The 21,000-nt window shown below is 35.5% G+C and overlaps 1 protein-coding gene across 1 annotated transcript in view; it reads left to right on the plus strand.

Annotated features, from left to right (window-relative positions):
• The window catches only part of LRP1B (LDL receptor related protein 1B), a 637,314-nt gene that overhangs the window by 578,936 nt on the left and 37,378 nt on the right, over nt 1–21,000 (plus strand). The window contains exons 73-83 of the mRNA XM_030454074.1: nt 1,753–1,875; nt 2,414–2,536; nt 2,792–2,929; nt 3,440–3,574; nt 4,732–4,851; nt 6,990–7,231; nt 11,821–12,044; nt 12,308–12,414; nt 15,992–16,108; nt 17,289–17,462; nt 17,942–18,067. Of these exons, the coding sequence (XP_030309934.1) occupies nt 1,753–1,875; nt 2,414–2,536; nt 2,792–2,929; nt 3,440–3,574; nt 4,732–4,851; nt 6,990–7,231; nt 11,821–12,044; nt 12,308–12,414; nt 15,992–16,108; nt 17,289–17,462; nt 17,942–18,067 (1,629 nt within the window). The remainder of the gene's footprint in view (nt 1–1,752; nt 1,876–2,413; nt 2,537–2,791; nt 2,930–3,439; nt 3,575–4,731; nt 4,852–6,989; nt 7,232–11,820; nt 12,045–12,307; nt 12,415–15,991; nt 16,109–17,288; nt 17,463–17,941; nt 18,068–21,000) is intronic.

Here is a 21,000-nt window from a genome sequence, read left to right on the forward strand (position 1 = left end):
GCCTTTTGCCTGTTTGGTTATTGCTATAATACTTCGTATTTATGTCACAATTATGGTTTCCACTGGAGAAATCTGTTCTGTAAAGGAACTATGGCAGGCAGAGCAATCACATGAAACAAATGCCAGTTTATCTTACAGATAACTAATTTTTCCCTCTTTGGAAACATAGCAAACACAAATGGAGTTTTATTCTACAGCATTCTAAACAATCTCTGAAGTATTTATCTGTAGCCAACTGTGCATATTTATAAATATGGATATTTTCAATCTTATAATACAACTAGAATTATAGTTTTATTGTGATTACACAAAGAATTATTTATACTTATGTCTTTCAGCATGAAGAATGCTTGCATTTTAGATATTTTTCATTGTATGCTAATAAAGACTATTTCTGTTAATGTTCATGTGTTTATATGTTCAATGGGAGTGAATTATATTTAGTAACATAATGTGAGAGTTCCCAACATCCTCTTGCAGGGTGGGTATTTCATGCAAATTAATTTTCTGGAAAAAAAATTAAATCATTCTGAACTCTTTATAGCCTTCTGTTGATTTTAATGGGCTGTGAGTAGGGCACTGAATGAATAAGTGAGAAGCCACTGGAGCCTGATCTAAAGATTAGGATGGGGTTTATATCAAATTGCAGTTTCCTCCTCTGCAGATACACAGGTTTGCTTCTTTCATACTCTACTCCTCTCAGAAAACTGGAGACCCAGTTACCATAAACATGTGTTATGTAGAAAATTAATTTCAAGAAGTTTCCCTAACTTCACTGATTGGTAGTGGTAAATTTTATACTTTGAAACAAAATCCCTTCTTGCTGCTACACTTACTACAACTGGATTGAACTTGAACCAGTTTTAAAGCTTTGAGCACTCCAGCCTTAAACATTTTCTCTCACTCTCTGTTCCATTTTGTTAGGGGATTTAGAGATCAATCAATACTAAAGTTACCTAGCAGGTTTTATTCTTGCTGCATCTGTGTTCAGTAAATATCCTAATGAGAAATTTCAGAAGTTACATAAAGGAAGAGGCTGTTAGAGGTCACCCAGTCTCACCAATTCTGTGCCTACATTGCTGGATCCTCCCTAATTGCAGAGTTTGTAGTTGATGGGGACATCTAAAGCCTGCCCAAACCTATTACTCTTGAGGAGAAAAAAAAAAATAAAAAAAATGTTACCCCATGGCTAAGGGACTGCAATCACTTTGTCCCTTCTGTACACGATGTGTGGCTCAGAAAATGGGAGTAGGAATAGGGGGAGGATCAGACATTCCCATGAAACCAACCTGGACCCAAGTGGCCTTTCAAAAGTTAGACCAGGTTCCTGTCCTCTGATTTGTTCTGTTCTCTACCAGCAGAAATTACTGATGTGCTCTAAAAGGTATCAGCAGCAAGGGAAGTTACAGACAGAAAAAAAGTTTAAGCATTTCCTAAATGCAAGGGGAACACACCTGGCTGGGGAGGTGTCAGTGGCTTTGACATCTGCCATTTCTAGTCAGGCCAACCAGGTAATTCCCGTCTAGTAGTCATGAAAAGAAAGTCAGAGGTCAAGAAAGAGATTTTTAAGTGTATATTTCTTTGCCTCCCCAGGCAAAGTCCCTATCATCTAGAACTTGTACATTTAGTTATGCCATGTGTGTTATTTTCTGCAGCTAATGTGTTATAAGTGGTGGGACTGATTTTATCAAGAATTTATATTCTTTTTTTATTTCATTTTATTTTTTTCCTTTTGTCTCTTCATCCCTCCAGGGGGAAATATATGTAGAGCTGATGAATTTTTGTGCAACAATTCCCTCTGCAAACTACATTTTTGGGTTTGTGATGGCGAGGATGACTGTGGAGATAACTCTGATGAAGCTGCTGAAATGTGTGGTATGACGTTCAATTTTTCAGTGATTTCCATGTAGTAAAGTAAGAAATTACATGTATATGTAAGTGTATAAGGACACATATGTCTAAGTTTTCTTTATTTGATTTTTAGAAGACTAACTTGCATTCTAGAATTTAGTTTTCTGTTGTTATTGCTGCTCATGTGATTTCAGATATATTCATGAGAAAAACATCTCTTTGTAGGAAGTGCACAGATGGTAAAAGTTACTTCTACATTGAACTACTGATCATCATTAAATATCCTCCTTTTCTTTTATTTCTGTCATATTTACTGTTTTTCAAAAAGAAATGTAATTAGGCTTATCACACCCAATACTTCCATTCCCCAAATGAACTACTTATTCTGTGAACACTGGTCAAGTCTTATTCCACTAAATCCCAGAAGTTAAAATCAAGTACCATTCATATGTCAAGTACAACTGGGTTCCCCCACCTGCTTATTGCTTTGATGAGGAGACATTAAAGAAAGCTCAAGAATACCAGCTGGGTAACAGCTGATTCTTTTTTTTTTAATATACAGTGAAGTTTCCATGTCCTCCAACAAGACCATACAGATGCAGAAACAACAGGGTTTGTCTGCGACCTGAGCAGATTTGCAATGAGGTTGATGACTGTGGTGATAACTCAGATGAAGATCACTGTGGTAGGTGATGTTACCTTTCAAGGCATTGAGATCAAAGAAAACCACTTAAAGGCAAATTTTAGAGAATTCTGCTTGTCCTTCAGTAAAGCTTAACTGGAAGTTAGTGAATCACAATTTGAAACTGCAAGAAATGAAGCTTGAATTAATTTGCAGTTGCTTAATGCTGCCTGGTAGTTCCCATTTGTATGCGTCTAAAATAATTGAAGACTCTTAAATACTGATTTGTTTTTCTCTTCTTCATTTGTAATTATATAGATAGGATCACATATAAAGCAAGACCATGTAAAAAAGATGAGTTTGCTTGTAATAACAAGAAATGTATTCCCATGGAGCTGCAGTGCGATTGGTTTGATGACTGTGGAGATGGTTCAGATGAGCAAGACTGCAAAATAAGTGAGTTTGGCTTCCCAGATAGATACCTTCTCATGATAGTAGGAGAAAATACATAATTAACTGAGAATTTCACTCATGCAAAACCTATTCATCAACAGACAAGTTAACTGAAGTGTTGTTGGGTTTTTTTTAATTAAAAAAGATATAATTCTATTTGACATACAACTAGAGGAAAGCAAATTTTATCAGGTTGTAGATTTTACAGTTGTTCTTGAGGTTTTTTAAGTAGTTTACTTACATGTTGATTGCATTTTATTTCTTACCTGCAGCAAGATAAACTTATTAATGAATTATTGATGTAAAATAAACTATCTCAATTAAATAGTCAAGTTCTATGCATATGTAGGTAAACACAGGAATGTCATATATTTGTTTAAAATTGACCTTGATGCTTTTTTAGCAGAAAGATAAATTTGTGATATTATTTATTGTTGTTGCTTTAGATCTCAGTTTTAACAGTTTAAATAAATCTACTAGGGTTTTTTTTTTAGAGATTTGGTTTATGTTTAGGTGTCACTGAATATACATGTGATGATAATGTGAATCCTTGTGGAGATGATGCATACTGTAATCAAACAAAAACATCCCTACTGTGCCAGTGTAAACCTGGATTTCAGAGAAACAAGAGGAACAGACAATGTGAAGGTAAAGTTCTCTTCCATCCTCCTATTCCATTCCAACATCTCATTCCATCATCATGTATTAAAAGTTAACTGCATAGTCAATTTTTTTATGCTGGAGCAGATTACTTCTTTTTGCAGAGAAAAAGTTGTGTAAAAACTATGGGATCAAGCAATAAAGAAAAAAAAAAAAAAGGAAAGAGAAAAAGAAAAGGGAAAAAAAAGGTGGAAAAAAAAAAAAAAAAAAATGAAAAAATTTAAAGGATTTATGCATTTTACCTGGAGAGGTTGTCAAAAATGAGTGCTGCTTATGAATGTAAAAAAGGTTCAGGGTTCAGGTCAGGCCATTAAATGATTTTATAGTTTAAAGCTAATTTAGCTGAGCAATTGATTTGGTGTTTCAGCTGAAATATAAGAACACCAATATAAAAATATTTTGAGATGCTTAAAACAATGAATGCATAAAACTAAAAACTGGAAGGGAAATACACTGGAAGAGTAAAATACCTTAGAAAATGTAGTCTTAATATTTATGGTGACACACTGGTCAGAAAAAACCCCATAGTTGTTATAATGAAAGAGTTGGTGAGCAGATAAGATAAATCTACTTTCTCAAAGAATGGCCATTGAATTAGTTTCTTATTGGTGGGCAGTAACACAGAAAAAGAGGAGATTGCTTCAGTGGGACTATCAGAGTGAATAGATTCTTGCATACAAAAGCTTCATTGTTTGTCTCCTCAGGCAAAAAGAGGCTGCACAGGAGTTTTTCCAGTAAGAGGTGATCGTGTAGTTCAGACTGTAACAGAGATAGAAATGTTGGAGATAACATAAAAGACATCTTCATTCTCAAAGCTGATTTCAGGCTCTCATGAGAACAGGTTGATTGAAGAATGTTGGAGAAATAATGTAAAAGAATCTAAATAAATATAATAAAATAAAAATAATATAAAATAAAAAATATTAAAAATATAAATAATATAAAATAATATCTTTCTGAGATATGTTGGTTGCAGCAGAAATAAAGTTCATGATAATTGCAGAAGGTTTCATTTTACTGTTGCAAGATATACTAATGCTTATTATTTTCTTTTGTTCATCTGCTTTGTTCCATGATGTTCTGAAAGTGTGAAATAGTGGTGTATTAAACTGTAGGTGTTTATATATAATTTTTTTTCTTCATAGATATCAATGAATGTATGGTCTTTGGTGCCTGCTCCCAACAGTGCAATAATGTTAAAGGGTCCTACAAATGTGCATGTGAGAAAAATTATAAGGAGAGGAACAACAGTTGCATAGCAAAAGGTAAGGCTGTAAAAATGAAAATTGACTGACTACTGAATCATTTGTTATGTACATAGTTGGAACACTGATGTGTTGCACATACACTTTATTTTTAGGTAAATAGTTCTTAAGTAGTGCACAGTAATAATTCTCAAACTCACTCGGATTTCTCTCTATTTAAATTCTTACCACTTCTCTACTTTATATAGAAGTCCAATTACAACTCCATCTGTCTCTGCTCACAAAAATATATACAAAAATAATAAAGCTAGATATGAGATATTAGCAAGCACGTAAGCATTCTGGTGGAGCTATAGAAGTGTGAGAGAAGAATCAGCTCTTTCCTAGACACATGTTTAGAATTTCAGGAATAAATTAAATAGCATTTGGAGTTAATGTGTTCTGCTTTGTCTTGTTAAGAAGGATCATGAGTAATTGTGGTGGAGTTTTTCTATGTATTGTCACCTAATATGTAAATCAGCTGCCTCAGTCACAGACCAGGGAAGGTAAAGAATTGCAATATAAAGAAATATGCAATATTGAGGAGGAGGCTCAGGGGAGACCTCATCACTCTCTACAACTCCCTGAAAGGAGGTTGGAGCCGGGGGGGGTGTCGGGCTCTGCTCCCAGTCAGCTCTCAGTCAGACAAGAGGCCATGGGCTTAAGCTCTGCCAGGGAAGCTTAGGTTGGATATTAGGAAGAAATTCTTTCCAAGGAGGGTGATCAGGCATTGGAATGGGCTGCTCCAGGGTGTGTGTGTGTGTGTGTGTGTGTGTGTATTCTCCATCCCTGGAGGTTTTTGAGACTGAATGTGGCACTCAGTGCCATGGGCTGGTAACTGCAGTGGTAGTGGATCAAGGGTTGGATTTGATGATCTCAGAGGTGCTTTCCAACCCAGATGATTCTGTGATTCTATGCACACATAAATATTATTTCTTTCTTTCACAAGGCAGAGGTATTGCACGAAATGGAGGTAATAGTGAGGTCTCAGTATTATGTACCTTTTAAATCATTTCAGAACTGAGTCAAGCAGTAATCCTCCAGCTGCCTGAGGAAAGATAATAGTCTTTATTGATCTGCATCTGAATAACTGAAAATTTGATCCCAGGCTCTTACCTTCAATATAATGAGATATTGGTGTGAACTAACACTGTGGTCTGCAGTGAGGAACCAGTGCTGAAGTCAGATGTGGCTTCTTGCACATTTCTGGGCATACTTGGTGCACAGCCATGAGCAGTACCCAACCTGAACCTCATGGCCAGTACTCACATGCTGTGGGCACATGTTCTGGCACTAGAACAGATTAAATCACAATAATTCCAGTTTTCCCTGCTTTTTACCACACCTCAGGGATGTAGGTACACCCATGCAGGGGAGCTAGACAGGGGCAGTCAGGTTTCTTCAAACACTCTTAACGTTTTCTTGAAGCAAACTTAGCATGGGAGGATCTTATTAATGCTCATTAGTAATTTCCTGTATCAGTTAGGATGTAGCATCATCACCTGATACTGAAGAACCAGTCAGATCATGACATGAGAACTAACAAGGTTACCATGAATGCTGTTTTTTTATTATGAAAACACAGGGATGAGGGCACATTTCCTGCCTAGAGGAAATATAAGCCACAACTCCACATCCTCTGTAACAGCTTTGATCCAGTTTGCTCTTGTTTTAGTCAATTTCAATACTTCACTAGCTTGACTAAAGATAGGATCATTCCATTTCTAATTTCCAGTCAAGCAATTTCAAATATTGCTGATTGGCAAGTTTGTGTTCCTTTGATATATGTATTTATGACCTTCTAGACTCAACATGTAGAAAAATATATAATAACTCATACAGGCTTAATGTATAATATCCCTTAATTTTTAGGGCTGCTTAAGGTATTCAAATTCTTATATTGCTTATTCCTTGAAATACTGTCTTGGGTGTCAGAGTATGAGCTTGGAGGATCAAAATTATACATTTTGCTCTCAGGATTTGAAGAGCTGCAAATATTGGCCAGAGTGTGAGTGTTTTTGCTGTCCTCTGTACTCAGAAGACAATTTAAAAATGAGAAATTAGATCATATAAACACCAAAAAGCTACTTGAGTGAAAACCACTGCTTTTGCATTAGTTGACATTTACCTTATTTTTGTTTCATTATAATAATCCCTAGGCTCTGAAGATCAAGTTCTCTATGTTGCTAATGACACTGACATCCTGGGTTTTGCATATCCATTCAACTACAGTGATGCTCATCAGCAAATATCACATATTGAACATAATTCAAGGATAACTGGAATGGATGCATATTTTCAAGGGGACATGATTGTTTGGAGTACTCAGTTTAATCCAGGAGGGATTTTCTACAGAAAACTTCATGACAGAGAGAGAAGGCAAAGTAGCAGTGGCTTGATAGTAAGTGATCAAAGTTGAAGATGATACAAATTTCTTTTGATTTACTTTTTTGTTCTGATTGTCTATAATAACATGTGCTGGTTTGGTAAACTAAAATGCCTTTATGAGAATGATTTTATTCAGATGGTATACATGGCAACTAATTCCTTTCTATTTGAGGCTTTGACATAAGAGAACACAACTATGGTATTTTTAAAAGTTTCTTACAGGTTTCTACACTTTCTTTACAGGCCCATAAAACTGAACAGAAACTTCCTTGAGACTTGTTCATAGTTCAGATGTTGAACTTTTCATAGCTGATTTGACATCGTGTCCATGTTTAAACTGATAAAGATAAAATGGTTTTAGAATTCCTATTATTTTTCTGAAGTAGTGAAATACTTTTCAAATCCATGTTTCACCATTATGCCAGAGTGCTTTCTAGTCACTGCCTCTTAGTTCAGGATTATTGAAAAAATTGTTTTTCATTCTACACCATTTTCCTCTAATTCTGCAGTGCAGGTAGGTGCCTTGAAGGTGCTTTATCTGAGCAATACAAAGCTTTTTACAAATCTGTGTGTGGAAAATGCACAGACTGAATGTATGTGAATGTACCCTCAACACTTTTCATTTATGTTTCTGAAGCAGTTCCTTTTTTCATTGTGCTTCCCTATTCAGAATGTTTTCCAAACCTTATCTCATTAGTGCTCAAATATTATGTCCTTCTATATAACTGATCAGTAGGGTAATTGGTTTTATAGTGTTGCTTTAATATTGTCACATAAATATGGGTTTGAAAAGCTGGAGAATTCCTTTATTTTAACCTCAGTTTGATAATGGGTAAGTTTTCAAAGATAAAATAAGTTCCATATCTAGACTTTGATATGTAAATCATGACAGTAAACTTCAACAAAGTCACCTGCTTTTTCAGGTAATTACATTATTGCAAAAATCCATCTCAAATTGGTCCATGGAATTAGCATATCAAGAGCCTTCCTCAGAGAACAGCTTTAAGTATCTCTGTTATTCCTCTGTGAAAAGGGGTTTAAACTTGGTACAAACAGAAGCCTTAACAGAAATAGTAAATATCAGCTCTTGAGACTTTATTGACAGATGCAGAAGAGGATTGTATTCCAGTGGAGTTAAGATGGGATAAGTGACTCTGTGATAACTGCTGCAGAGTTTTACTGCCATAATCTCTTAGAGAGAGATGTATTAACTACCAGAGGGGAATATTCAACACAGAATGACTTGCAACTTAAGCTCAAGTGCTATTTTTCATTGAAGAGAACACAACGCTGGACATTAAAATAATATAACCATATAATCAGAGTAAAAACAGAAGGGTTTTGATGTATCCAGCCAACTTGTTCCAGCCCTTTTTATTCTGAGAGCTTAACAAGCTCTCACCATTCATCCATGTGTGTAGTCCCAAGGTTTGTCCCAGGGCCAAGAGAAATTCAGTGCATCCCTGTACACAGAAACAATTTCTAGACTGATTTCTCTTAACATTCTCTTAATACACAGTATCTGAGTTGGGTAGGTAATTTAGTATTAAACTGATGCTGCAGATACTACAGATGTTGCCTGAAATCTATAAAATACAAGGTTTGGTTTACAAACATTTCCCAGGTTACCCTTAGAAGTGTTTTCTGTCACTCCTGTCCTATTCTGTTAAGCTAAACAGCAAGGAGGTTTTTGCCTCATGTTGTGTTAATTATGGAAAAGCTTTTTCCAAGGAGAAAGAGAGATGCTTTTTAAGCAGTTCCTGCTCAGATCCATACTTTGGGGTGTCTGGGTGCACACCATGATGCCACTTATTACAGAAGAGCTCCCTTATGAGTCCTTGCTGATGGTAGCAGGTATTCAGGCCCAAGGAATATTTAAGGAACATCTGCACTGCTCCTTTCAGCTGTTCACTGATTTAAGCAATGTGCTTCCAACAGGTTTCCTGCTGCTTTTTTAAGTGTGTTTATCATAACAATGCTTTCACAGTGTTTAAAGGCAATGGCCTTAATTTGTTGCTTGGACTTAAAGCTGTAGCTCTGCATGGGTGAAGTTTAGGAGACCCTCTCTTTCTGAAATCATCTGCTTTGGGTTTTTTAATAATCTTATATAATACAAACAGCATTGCACCAACTGCTGGGCTATTCATTTGTTGAACAAAATTTTTTGTCTAAATTTAATAATAATATATCATTAGATAATGTGTTGCTTTAAATGAAAATCTTCTAAGTAACAAGAAATCACTGGTTTACTTTATTCTGCAGCAATGTCATACCAGAAACATCTGTAAAATAAATAGAGAAAATATTGCTTCACTTGAGCTTCTGATATAAATAAGATTTGTAATGGGTTCCTGCTGCATGTGTAATGTGTTTTCTCCTGTCAAACTCAAATTCAGCTCTTGGTTTGTTTTGGTTCGGTTTTGGGTTTTTTTTATTTATTATTCTTTACCTTTTAAGCAGGTCTTATGAATAGGCAGGTTTGATCAGAAGTCAAGCTGACATGGTCAGTAGTTGTGCAGAGACTGCTGCATATAAAAGGCAATTAGGCTTCAAACCTCAGGTCTTTCTAATAAGCTTTAGTGAGCCAAAGTAATTAGAAACCATTGATGTAATTTAATTCCTGTATTTTCATCTTTATTCTGTATGTAAAATTATTCTTCAAAATTAACATAATCCAAATAAGTTACAAGGTGAAAGCTCATTTACAGTAATTTTCCTAGGCAGTATGAGAAGATGCATGAGATATCAGCAAGATGAAGTAGCTAGGCTGAACCTTAATGAACACAACTGAGAATTACATGGCCATCCCATCAGCTTTTTATTCTCTTTCCGAAATCTCCTACACCAGATGGCTGCTTTCCAGTTCTTCCACTAATCTCCTTGTTTATTTGATCTTTAACATATGGCCCAGCATTACTGGAATTTCACTTCTTTATAGCTGAGAAGGATGAGGAAGGGTCAGTGGCAGGAAGCAACCCAGCCTTGCTCCAGAATCTTTTTGGGACATCCCATTGTCTCATCTCTTTCTGCTCCCAGCTTTTTGGGAACCATCCCTCACTCATGGTAACTCACATCGTGTGCTTAGCAGGTTCCTAAAAAAGCCATCTCACTGTAAAAAGTGTTTCTTGACCAGTCTGAAGAAAGGCAAGGAGCTGTCTGTGATAGCTGCTCTTCTTTTAAAATAATATTTAGTTTCAGTTCCATTAACCCTGCTACTCTCTGAAGTAGGAACTGGAGAAGTTCAGGTATGAAAGGCTTCTTGACAAAGTGCCTGACTGTTACCCAGAATGAAAAGGAATTTGTGTTAAAAAATACACTGGTGTTTATCAGTAAAAGGCCACATTTTTTAGTATCTTGTGTTTTATGTGGATGTTGCTTGGGTAATGTAATGAAAACCCCCACAGATTGTTGCATGCATGCAATGCTACATTTCTTGGAGAAGAAAAGAAAAAAAAAAGGTTATTTTTGTTGTACTTCTGGAAGCATATGCTAGTCACTATCATCCTTTTATAACAAAGAATTATGATACCTTATTTTGTCTAATGTGAGAAAAAGACTCTGACCCTGTTTGTAAAGAAAAGCTGTTTTGAAAATGCAGTGATTGATTTTGCTTCTTTAATACTCATCTGAATAGAAAGTGGAGGTTCTGTATATCTTTTGAACATGCATTCTATGACATTTTTGCAGAATTAAAGGCTTGTGAACAATGAACTCTCTAAATTCACCCTTGCAGTCCTGTTATTTTACCTAGAGAATGAAGTGACCTTTCTTATATGATGAAAATTGTCTACAAATGCCTTGTGGTATTCAGGAACTCTGACACCTGAGAAAAACAAGTTATTTTAGGACTTCCCTGATTTTTTGTTATGTAGTTTAGTAGTATTCCCTTTCTGAATTTGTCAAGGAATAGACATTTTTGTCAAGGAATAGATGTTTTTTTCTCATAATTTAACCTGATGTCTTTATAGATGCAAAGTTAGGATCAGTCAAGCTTCCTTTACATCTGAAGCTGAGCACTGCACTAACTCCAGTTTTAGTGGTGGAACACAGGAACAGTGTTCCAGGGTAAAAGAAATAATTTTAAAATTTCCTTACACCTGCATACTAGTCTTGGTCAGAGCACAGATGTAATTTTATGTAGTGATTTTATTTAACCCTGGGAGACTGCTGAGCAGCCATATCTCAAGCATCATTCTCACCAAGGGCTTTGGGATGAGACATTCTGCCATAGTTCTGCATGGAGCATAACAATTGTATCATCTTAATTCTTCCTGTTCCTTTATTTATATTTTTTTAATTACAGCATTTCACTTTTAGTTGCTTCATTATCAATAGTTCATATACTTAGTGTCTAACTGCCTGTTTCATAATTTAGATAGCCTTAACATGGACTTGTTTTCTAAACTGAATAAAACTGGCAGCTGAAGCTTATCACCTATAGGTGGAATTTATGTTTTTCCAATGCAGTTGTTTTTTTTTTTTAATATTTCACTATATTAGAGGTAAAAGTTACTTAACTGTAAAGTTATATAAATCTGTGGTGATGCAGCTGCTGTGGAGGATCATTTGCCTCAATCTGATTTTAACATGTGTTCCTTTTAGTGTCCAGAATTCAAAAGACCTAGGGGTATTGCTGTTGACTGGGTTGCTGGAAATATTTATTGGACTGATCATTCCAGAATGCACTGGTTCAGCTACTACACAACTCATTGGACAAGTCTGAGATACTCCATCAATGTTGGTCAATTAAAAGGACCCAACTGTACAAGGCTCCTCACAAGCATGGCAGGAGAACCATATGCAATTGCTGTAAATCCTAAAAAGGGGTATGTATGTTTCAGCACTACTCTGGTTTGGTAACTCAAACACAAATACAAGCTTGAGTAAGAGAAGTAAAGAGATGTCTACAAATGTCTAAACTTTCCCAAGTCGTTTACTGAACTTTCCTGCTCAATTTGCTTGTGTATAAATCAGGATTAGTTATCTTGCCCCTTTCTGGGAGGTGAGAAAGTTCACAATAATGGAATATGTGAAGTGTTTGGAGGTTCTGTGTAGGCATCTGGCTCATTTTTTATGCCTGATATTTTAGGATGATGTACTGGACAGTTATTGGGGATCGCTCACACATAGAGGAGTCATCTATGGATGGCAGTCTGAGAAGAATATTGGTTCAAAAGAATTTACAAAGACCTACAGGTATACAGTTTATCCATTTTTCCTAAGTACATGGCACTTGCTAACTTGGTGTAGATTTGTTGGCTGAATTCCACTTTCTCAGTCTGCAAAAAACAAACAACAAAAAAACCTCTTTAAAATATGTATTCTGGTTATTCGTATGCAGTTACTAATCAAAATTCTTGGTTCTGTTTTCAAATGATGCATCTTAATATGACTTAAAATTTTGTAATAAACCTTAACATCATTTTCCAAAGCAATACCAAATGACTCTACATAAACAGTAATATAATTTATTCTATAACAGTGAACAAGCAAAAGCAATCAAGGGAACACCAGTTAGTGGGGAGAGACATTTTTTTAAGAATGCACAAGAAATCTTGCAGCTTAATCTAATTACTTTCCTGAATACACTGCAAAATAGTATGAAACAAGGTTTAAGTATTCAAAGAAGCAACAACTTCATTATCTCAGTGTTTTACAGAACTATTTTGAAGCTTGACAGTACATGTTGAGATCTTGTGCATTACCATTAAGACTCCACTGGCAGGATAACAGTAATTTTTATGACAAAGGAAATGATAAATCCAGAATGAAGTGTGTCTCTCTCAAAGAGCAGCCTCTTGTCTTGAAACCACAAATGATTTCTTCATGACCCATTTTCTCAGGCAGTATTTGATGCTTCTCTGGGCTTACAATGATAATTTGTTATTAGTGCATTGCAAAGAGGGTTGTCCAACTTTGGCTCACATTATCTGTTGAAACACAGGTTTCTTTCAGGAGGATGCCAGCTGAATAGCTGAGTGTCTCAGAAGCTGCCACTATCACAGCAACAAGTAATAATATTTTAACATTCTGTTATGTCCCATGCTGAGGTGGACTTATGGTGATGTGTATGCAAATTATACCCAGCCCTTCAGGGAAACACTTCTGGTGACATGAATAGACTGAAATATTGGAACTTAAGAGATTATATCTGTGAAGGGACTCGAGCACAGACCCTATGAGGAGAGGCTGAGGGAGCTGGGGCTGTTCAGCCTGGAGAAGAGGAGGCTCAGGGGAGACCTCATCACTCTCTACAACTCCCTGAAAGGAGGTTGGAGCCAGGGGGCGGTTGGGCTCTTTTGCCAGACGACTTTCAACAAGACAAGAGGGCAGGGTCTCAAGTTGTGCCAGGGGAAGTTTAGGTTAGATATTAGAAAGAATTTCTTCACGGAGAGAGTGATCAGACATTGGAATGGGCTGCCCAGGGAAATAGTGGATTCTCCATGTCTGGAGATATTTAAAAAGAGACTGGATGTGGCACTCAGTGCCATGGTCTAGCAACCGCAACGGTGGTTCAAGGGTTGGACTCGATGATCTCTGAGGTCCCTTCCAACCCAGCCAATTCTATGATTCTATGATAAAGAAAGCTTTGAGGAGATAAAGATTAGGCTTCCTGGGTAAGAAGCACAACAGTAATGCTAATAAAAAATAGTCAATAGTAAATTCAGTAAGAACCTTCTTATTATTCCAACTGAAAGGCAACAGAATTTTATGTTTGTCAAAGTTGTTGTATATTCTTTGCTGAACTTCTTATACAAATTTTAATGAACAAATTGGATATGCAAATTACATTTAGTCATCACTTCCTTGGACATTTAAAACACACTCCCTCCCTCCCCCCTTTGGGATCAGTGAAATGATTGAATTTTGTAGGTAGTAATGGTATCAACCTTATCTGCAAATGTAATTATTTAACTCTTTCCTGACCAGAAGCAGAAATGCAAGATAATTTTCCTTTGGTAAATTTTATAGAGAAATGTTTCATATAGGCATTTAACCAGACCTCTGTCTTGTTTACAAGGATGAATAAAATGAAAATTAAGAAAATTAGCAGGATTACCACAAAAATGTGCAGACTTTGCAAATAGGGAATTTCCCAAATGCCTTATCACATCATTGCATTTTCTGTAGCTACTGCCTGAAAATACTTTTGTGGCATCCTTCTGAGCTTCCCTTCCTTAGCTGCATGCTAGAAACCAGGCATTTATGGAGTCTTTTAATTTTTGTCAGATATTTCACAGAGATTCACATCTTTGTGGAAGGAATGCAGAGTCCAAGCTTTTAAAATTTCTTCTCAGATGAATCTTTATTACTGTTGTTCAGGTGAATTTTAACATTTTACTGAACATCTGTGTTCTGCTTCTCTTGAATTTATTTCAAAATATACCTTTCCTCTTTCAGCTAGGAGAGAATGAGAGGCTGAGCATTTTCCAAGAGTTACATTAAAATGACTATCACAGGAGTGCTATGTGTGCAAACAAAAAAGAAAGTACATTGTGTTGTTTCTGATACTGTGAAAGATACATTGATAATGCTATTTATTATATTTAAATATTCCTACTACAATGCAAAAAAAAAGTAATTTTAAAGCTGGAGACTGGAGACTGCTTCTAAAATATTCCTCCTTACAGGTACATGTATGGCAGAGTTGACACCTGATCTTTTACCAGAAGTGATCCTTGTTAGCTGTGTGCCTAAATACCAGTCTTTCTTTTAAAGAGTTGTTTGAATTGTTTTTTTTTCAGAGTTGCAAAGGTACAAATATTTCACTGGTCCATGCATCAGATTTCCTCCACTTCCTCTCATCTCTCTGTAGCTGATAAATTTATGACCTTAAGACGAGAATTTTTGCTGCTATGTATAATTTCTTTTGATGTATTTTTTTCCTGACTTACCTACTTACATAAATAGGAAGAAAAAGACTTTTTCCCATTCTTATTAAAAACACACGACAGCTTCAAAAGCTCAGGTTCATATTATTTTGTGGTTCAAATATTTTTTCAGGCTGAAGCTTTTGACATGACCCAAAATGGCATATTAATCATGTAATCATCCTCTTTGAAATGTGGACTGCTTGATTTCACTGTTATTCCCTGGAGGCTGGCTAGTCAAAATGTTACCTGTCTTTTGTTCTCATTTGTGCCCCCAGTTTTCATATATATATGTGTGAATATATACATCTGTCAGTATTGCTCTTCAAGTCTTGTAACACTAATTGAAATAACTGGACTTTTAATTCTGTAATAATTGTTACATGTGAAGTGTTAGATATAACAAAAAAAATAAAACAAAACACCAAAAAACACACAAAAAAGCCCACAAAAACCAACCCCACAATTATATTCTTGAGGAAGCAGGATGTGCTAGGAAGGCTCCATGAGATCTGAATGTTTTTTTTTATCACATGGTCACAGTATTCTGATACTCCTTAGAAATCTATGGATGTAACAGATTTCTTTGTTGGCAGAAGAAATTACAGATTACATTCTATATTTAATTCCCACTTGATGTATAAGTCTACCTGCTGAGGGTAATGGGTCTGAAAAGGTACTGACTGACCTTGGAAAAGTAAAAGAAAGTCAAAAAACCACAGTTGCCTTAAGAAGGTTCAAGCTGAAGGTGTTATATTTTATCTCCTTGGTTTCCAGTTATGCTTTTTTTTCCTTTTCACCATATTTACTGTCCACGGGAATAGAAATGGTACAAAACTGTAGTGTTACATTAAAATGCTTTCATGTTTGGTATACCTGTATGAACTTTATTTCCTTTGTAGGTCTCGTAGTTGATCAGTTCAGTCAGCGTTTGTTCTGGGCTGATTTTGAATTATCTGTTATTGGCAGTGTTCTTTTTGATGGGTCCGATTCAGTTGTGTCTGTGAGCACTAAACAAGGTATGGGGACCTTTTCTTTAACACTATTTCTCTTTTATTTTATTGGGCTGAAGCTTCACTGTTCAGATAAACCTTGTAAGCAAAACATAGGGATGTTAAATAATCTTCATTGCTTCTTTTAGGTAATACTTCAGATATTTATAAATAAATACATATAAATAAGTAAATATCTATATAATAGCTATTTAAGCTAATTTAAAGTAATTTTAGCTTTTACATAATTTGAAAAAGTTACTTTAGGGAAACAATGATTTGGTGATATGTGCAAATCTCCAAGTTAATGCTCTAAAAATTAACTTAGATATTATCAAATAATATTATGATTAATATTTATGCTTGGCACCACTTGGACCTTCATAGCTACAGGAGGACTTTGACTAGTTAGAAATCAGAGCTGTCTGCATAGCCCAGGAATTGTGTAGTTTATAAAAGAGGTGACCTGAATCAGTCCTGGGGAAAATAATGGATTTGGCTTTCAGGTCAGGAAGGAATCACAAACTTCTGCTCAGAGAATGAGAATGAGGAAGGTTCCTTTCATAAGAGAAGAGATTCTGGTTAAACACATTTTGGTTTTGTAGGAATTGCATGTTGCCTTTTTAGCAGTTTGAAACTATCTGTAACCATTTGTGTAATTTGAGTAGAAAGGAGAGGAAACGTTAAAGAAAACAGTTTGAAAGCAGGGGTTTTATGAGGGGATTTCTGTGTGGGCAGCTGGAAGTGGAGTTGGGTCAGGCTGATGGTACACCTGGTTTAACCCAGGATCTGGAATTCACTGGGAGCTTCTGGAAAATGATAGGAAAAATCTCCCACAATCCAAACTGTGCAGGACCAGGTTTATGTAATCCTGAGACCAAAAACTTTGACCCATTTAGTTAACCAAGCATAAAATAATAGATTTGGATTCATTAATGTTTGAACTAAAATACTGATTGGCAATTATTGATAGAGTGGGAGAACGGTAGATAGAAACTGAATAAATGGAAGGAAAATGTAAAAGCATTTTTACAGTAAGTTGGATAGTGGTAGGAAAAAGGGATCAGAAAGGATGAGAAGTTCTTTTTGTGGCCTCAAATCTCTAGGTGGTAATTGCAATAAAATTGAAGCTATTACTAAAACTAAGTTATTTGTTCTTTGGATGTGAATAGATATATTTGTACTTGTTTTTCATTTTTTACTTAAGGTTTACTGCATCCACATAGAATTGACATTTTTGAGGATTACATATATGGAGCAGGTCCCAAAAATGGTGCATTCAGAGTCCACAAATTTGGCAGGAGCCTTGTAGAATACCTGAGTGTGGATGTTGAGAAAGCAAAAAGTGCCTTGGTTTTTCACCGCTACAAACAAATGGACTGTGAGTAAGCATAATTACTTTAAACTCAATCTTGAGCAAATTCACCTCAAGGGATAAAAAAATGTAACCATGTTGTCCAAATATAAAAGGGAGCCTGATTGTACAAACTCAAAATAGATTTAGTTATGTTTCTCTATATAGGCTTAATTTAGATTTTTTGATGCATTTTCTCTCCTTTGAAATGACATTGGACAAATGTTTGCCATATGCACCCAAACTGTAAATGAGGTATAAAAACACTACAAGAGAGCTGAATACAAATACCTCTAGCCATGAGGTTTTTTTAACAATAGATTTTTTTTGTTACTTAAATAAATTCTATCCTGGTGTGAGTCCTGCACTGCCACTTGAGTGAGTGTGTTCACTGACTTCAGAATATTATACCCTGGAAATTGGGAGTGTAGCAAAATTCTTATATTAAAAATAAAAAATAATAATTTTAAAAAATATTATTTTTAATATTTTCTCTTCTTAAACAGTGCCTAATCCATGCTTGGACCTGACATGTGAATTCATATGTTTACTCAACCCTTCTGGTGCAACGTGTGCTTGTCCAGAAGGAAAATCCTTGGTGAATGGGACATGCATTGATCAAAGCCTCTTAGGTAGGTATTGAAAACTGCCTGGGAAAGAGTGGTCAGTGAAATAATAAACACACAGTCAGTTTCTGTCATTGCAAAAGGCTGGGCTGTCTGCTAGGCAAGAGTTTTGTCATCTTTTTTAACATACATATTGCATATCTGAAATGGAAAATAAATATGAAGAAACAAAATCCCTGGTTTGGAAGAGCTGCTTATATTCATCAAATGAAAAAACTAATTTTCAGCTGAACAAGATTGTATTTAAATGTGAATGGGTATATATATTGACCTTAAGAATTTTGAAAAGCTCTGAAGCATTTTCAGTTCCAAATGAAACATTTAGCCATTCAGGATTAAAAAAAAACTTAAGAAAAACCTCTGCTTGGACTGCAGAAATTAACAAAAGTCAGTAAGGGCAGCCTAGCATATCATAATGACACTGAAGTAACAGGTAAGAGAAAGAAGGAAAAAAAAAATATATATTTTTATCTAAAATTATATCATTCAGTACCATGTAATAATGACTAATATAAAGGTACAGGAAACTGGACTTTGTCATAAAAGACCTGCTGAGTTCTTCCTATATTTTAGGGGTAAAAATCTTCATCTTTTCCATATGAGAAAATTAGTAAGTATTCTAAAACTATTCCCACTCTAACTGAGGCAAAACGTAAGGTGGTCAGACAGCTGGAATGAATTCTCAGCCATTTTAAGTTTTCAGAGTTTCCAGAATCACAAAGATTTCCTATGTGTATGAGAAGTCAGAATGTATTAGGAATTTTTTATAATGTTTAATTGTAGGCTCAGAAGTGTAAGTGAGACATATTTTAGTGAGATCCTTGGTACATAAAATGCTCAGTTTAGCAATTAAATTAATTTACCTGAAAAGTTATCTCTCTGTGGAGAAAATCTTACTTGTTTGTACTGCCTGGTCTTTAAATATTACATGAATACAATTGCAGTTGAGTCTTTTATGATGAAGTATTAATAAAGCTGCATGGTTTAGCAGCATGTTTCTTTCTGTCCCAAGAATTTTAAGAATAATTTAGAGAGTAAATAATATCAGAAAACTCATCCTACAAAACAAACCCATTCATATTTTTTTGCCTATTCAGGAGCACATTGTCTGCCAGGCATTTACAGTACCAACTTTTGTATTTACTGCACCATCTCTAGCACAAGCAGAGCAAATGAAAGCTTTATTACTGGACCCCCTTGGTGGAATACCCATCAGTGTGTATTTATATAGTAGTTATACAACTCTAAAGTAGTTTACAGCTGGTTTACATCAATTTCCACTGGTAGGGATGTCACTGAACTCGATGTAATAGAAAAGATGAGTGCACTCTGCAGGGTTTGTAATTCTTCAGACAAATCAGTCTCAGCACCCCTTGTCTTCAGAGAGCCTCCACCCTCCCTCTGCCTCCAAATATCAGATTTTTTTTTTTTGTTTGTTTCATGTGAGAAGGACACTTGCAGCCTGGCTACTTCTGGCTTGTCATCAGGAGCCAGAAAATGCAGCAATAAAATTACAAGATTTTCTGCTGATATGGCATCACCTAAAAATTGTTTCAAATGACCCATAGTTAGCACTTAGGTGGTGAAGAAAGGACAGATACAAGAATATTGTTTTTTCACTCAGGACTGGTAGTAATCTCAACCCATAATTTCAGTAATGCTGCAGTTTTACTAGTGGGGCAAAGGATTATGCCACAGTAAAGTTCTCAGGAAGGTATGGTTTTATTAGGGAAAAATCTGAAGAGGCTTTTAAATTATTTCATTGCTGGTTGTAAATTTTTATGGAGAGAAAGAAAATGCCTAGGAAAGCATTTTTAATATATTGATAATTTGCAGTATCTTCCCACAACTGCAGTGTGAGTTATGCCTTTTTAAAGGTTTGCTGAATAAGTGTTTCTTAGTTTTCTAGTTAAAGTTTTATTCCAAGTAAGGTCCAGAATAGGCTTTTTTGTACATTTTTTCTTTTATGTTATTTATGTTATAGTTTTGTAGCCCCATAGATTATAAACTGAAATAGGTCTCAGTATCATAGCTCATGAGCAAGTATAGGTTTTTGCATCACTTTGGCTTTTTAAAAGAGTATGAAGTGGATCTTACATGTTTATTCTAATGCTGTATCAGTGTTCCTTTTGTGTAATATTTTCCTTTTTACTCCCAGTTAAAGGAAAGAATCAAAGATTGGGCAAATAAATTGCAAATCCATTAATGTTTATGTCAAACTGTCACATCAGTGAGAAAAACATGAGAAAAAACTGCAAATCTAAGTTATTTGATTCCTTATTAAAGATATATCAAGACTAAATAACCAGGCTAGGAGAGAATATATAGAATTAGGTGACCTGTAACTCCTTCCTTTCATGTAGATGCAGTAGGTAGACAAGGGTACTACATCAAGTGAAATTATTCACTTCTGTCCTTTGAGAAGTGAAAAGAGGAGGTGGGAGGTCTTTGAGTCTCAGTTCCAGCAAGCTCAGCCCATTATTGAATTGACTCCAGATAGAAACTTCTTTGATTATTTTTTTTTTTTTAAAAAACTTTTTTTCCAACATTGGGTACTTACAAGAGCTGTTGCCAGCTCTTCTTTCAGAGGTCTTTATTCAGTAATTCAAATGAAGAGTATTCAGACTTTCATAACAATTCTTCTCTGTCTGTCTCCAGTATTCTTTTTTTTTTGTTCCCCATCTTCTCCTCTGGACTGTTCTGCTCCTGTCTCCCACACAAAGGCAGCTGATCCCCTTTTGTACTCAGCTGATGGGAATCAGTGAGAGTAATTTGATTCTTGTATTTACCTCCTGACAACAAAGCAGCAGCATTAAAACCCCTGTATTGTTAAAGTCTAACACAGTGCTTTAAAGCTGCCTTAGCCAGCGGATCTTTCAATCCTGTGTCTGAGCTTATTTCAAGTCCAAAACAGTTGTAGTACCTCTTCTCTATTTCAT

Source organism: Calypte anna, chromosome 7 (assembly GCF_003957555.1).
Source record: "Calypte anna isolate BGI_N300 chromosome 7, bCalAnn1_v1.p, whole genome shotgun sequence".
Classification (NCBI taxonomy): Eukaryota; Metazoa; Chordata; class Aves; order Apodiformes; family Trochilidae; genus Calypte; species Calypte anna.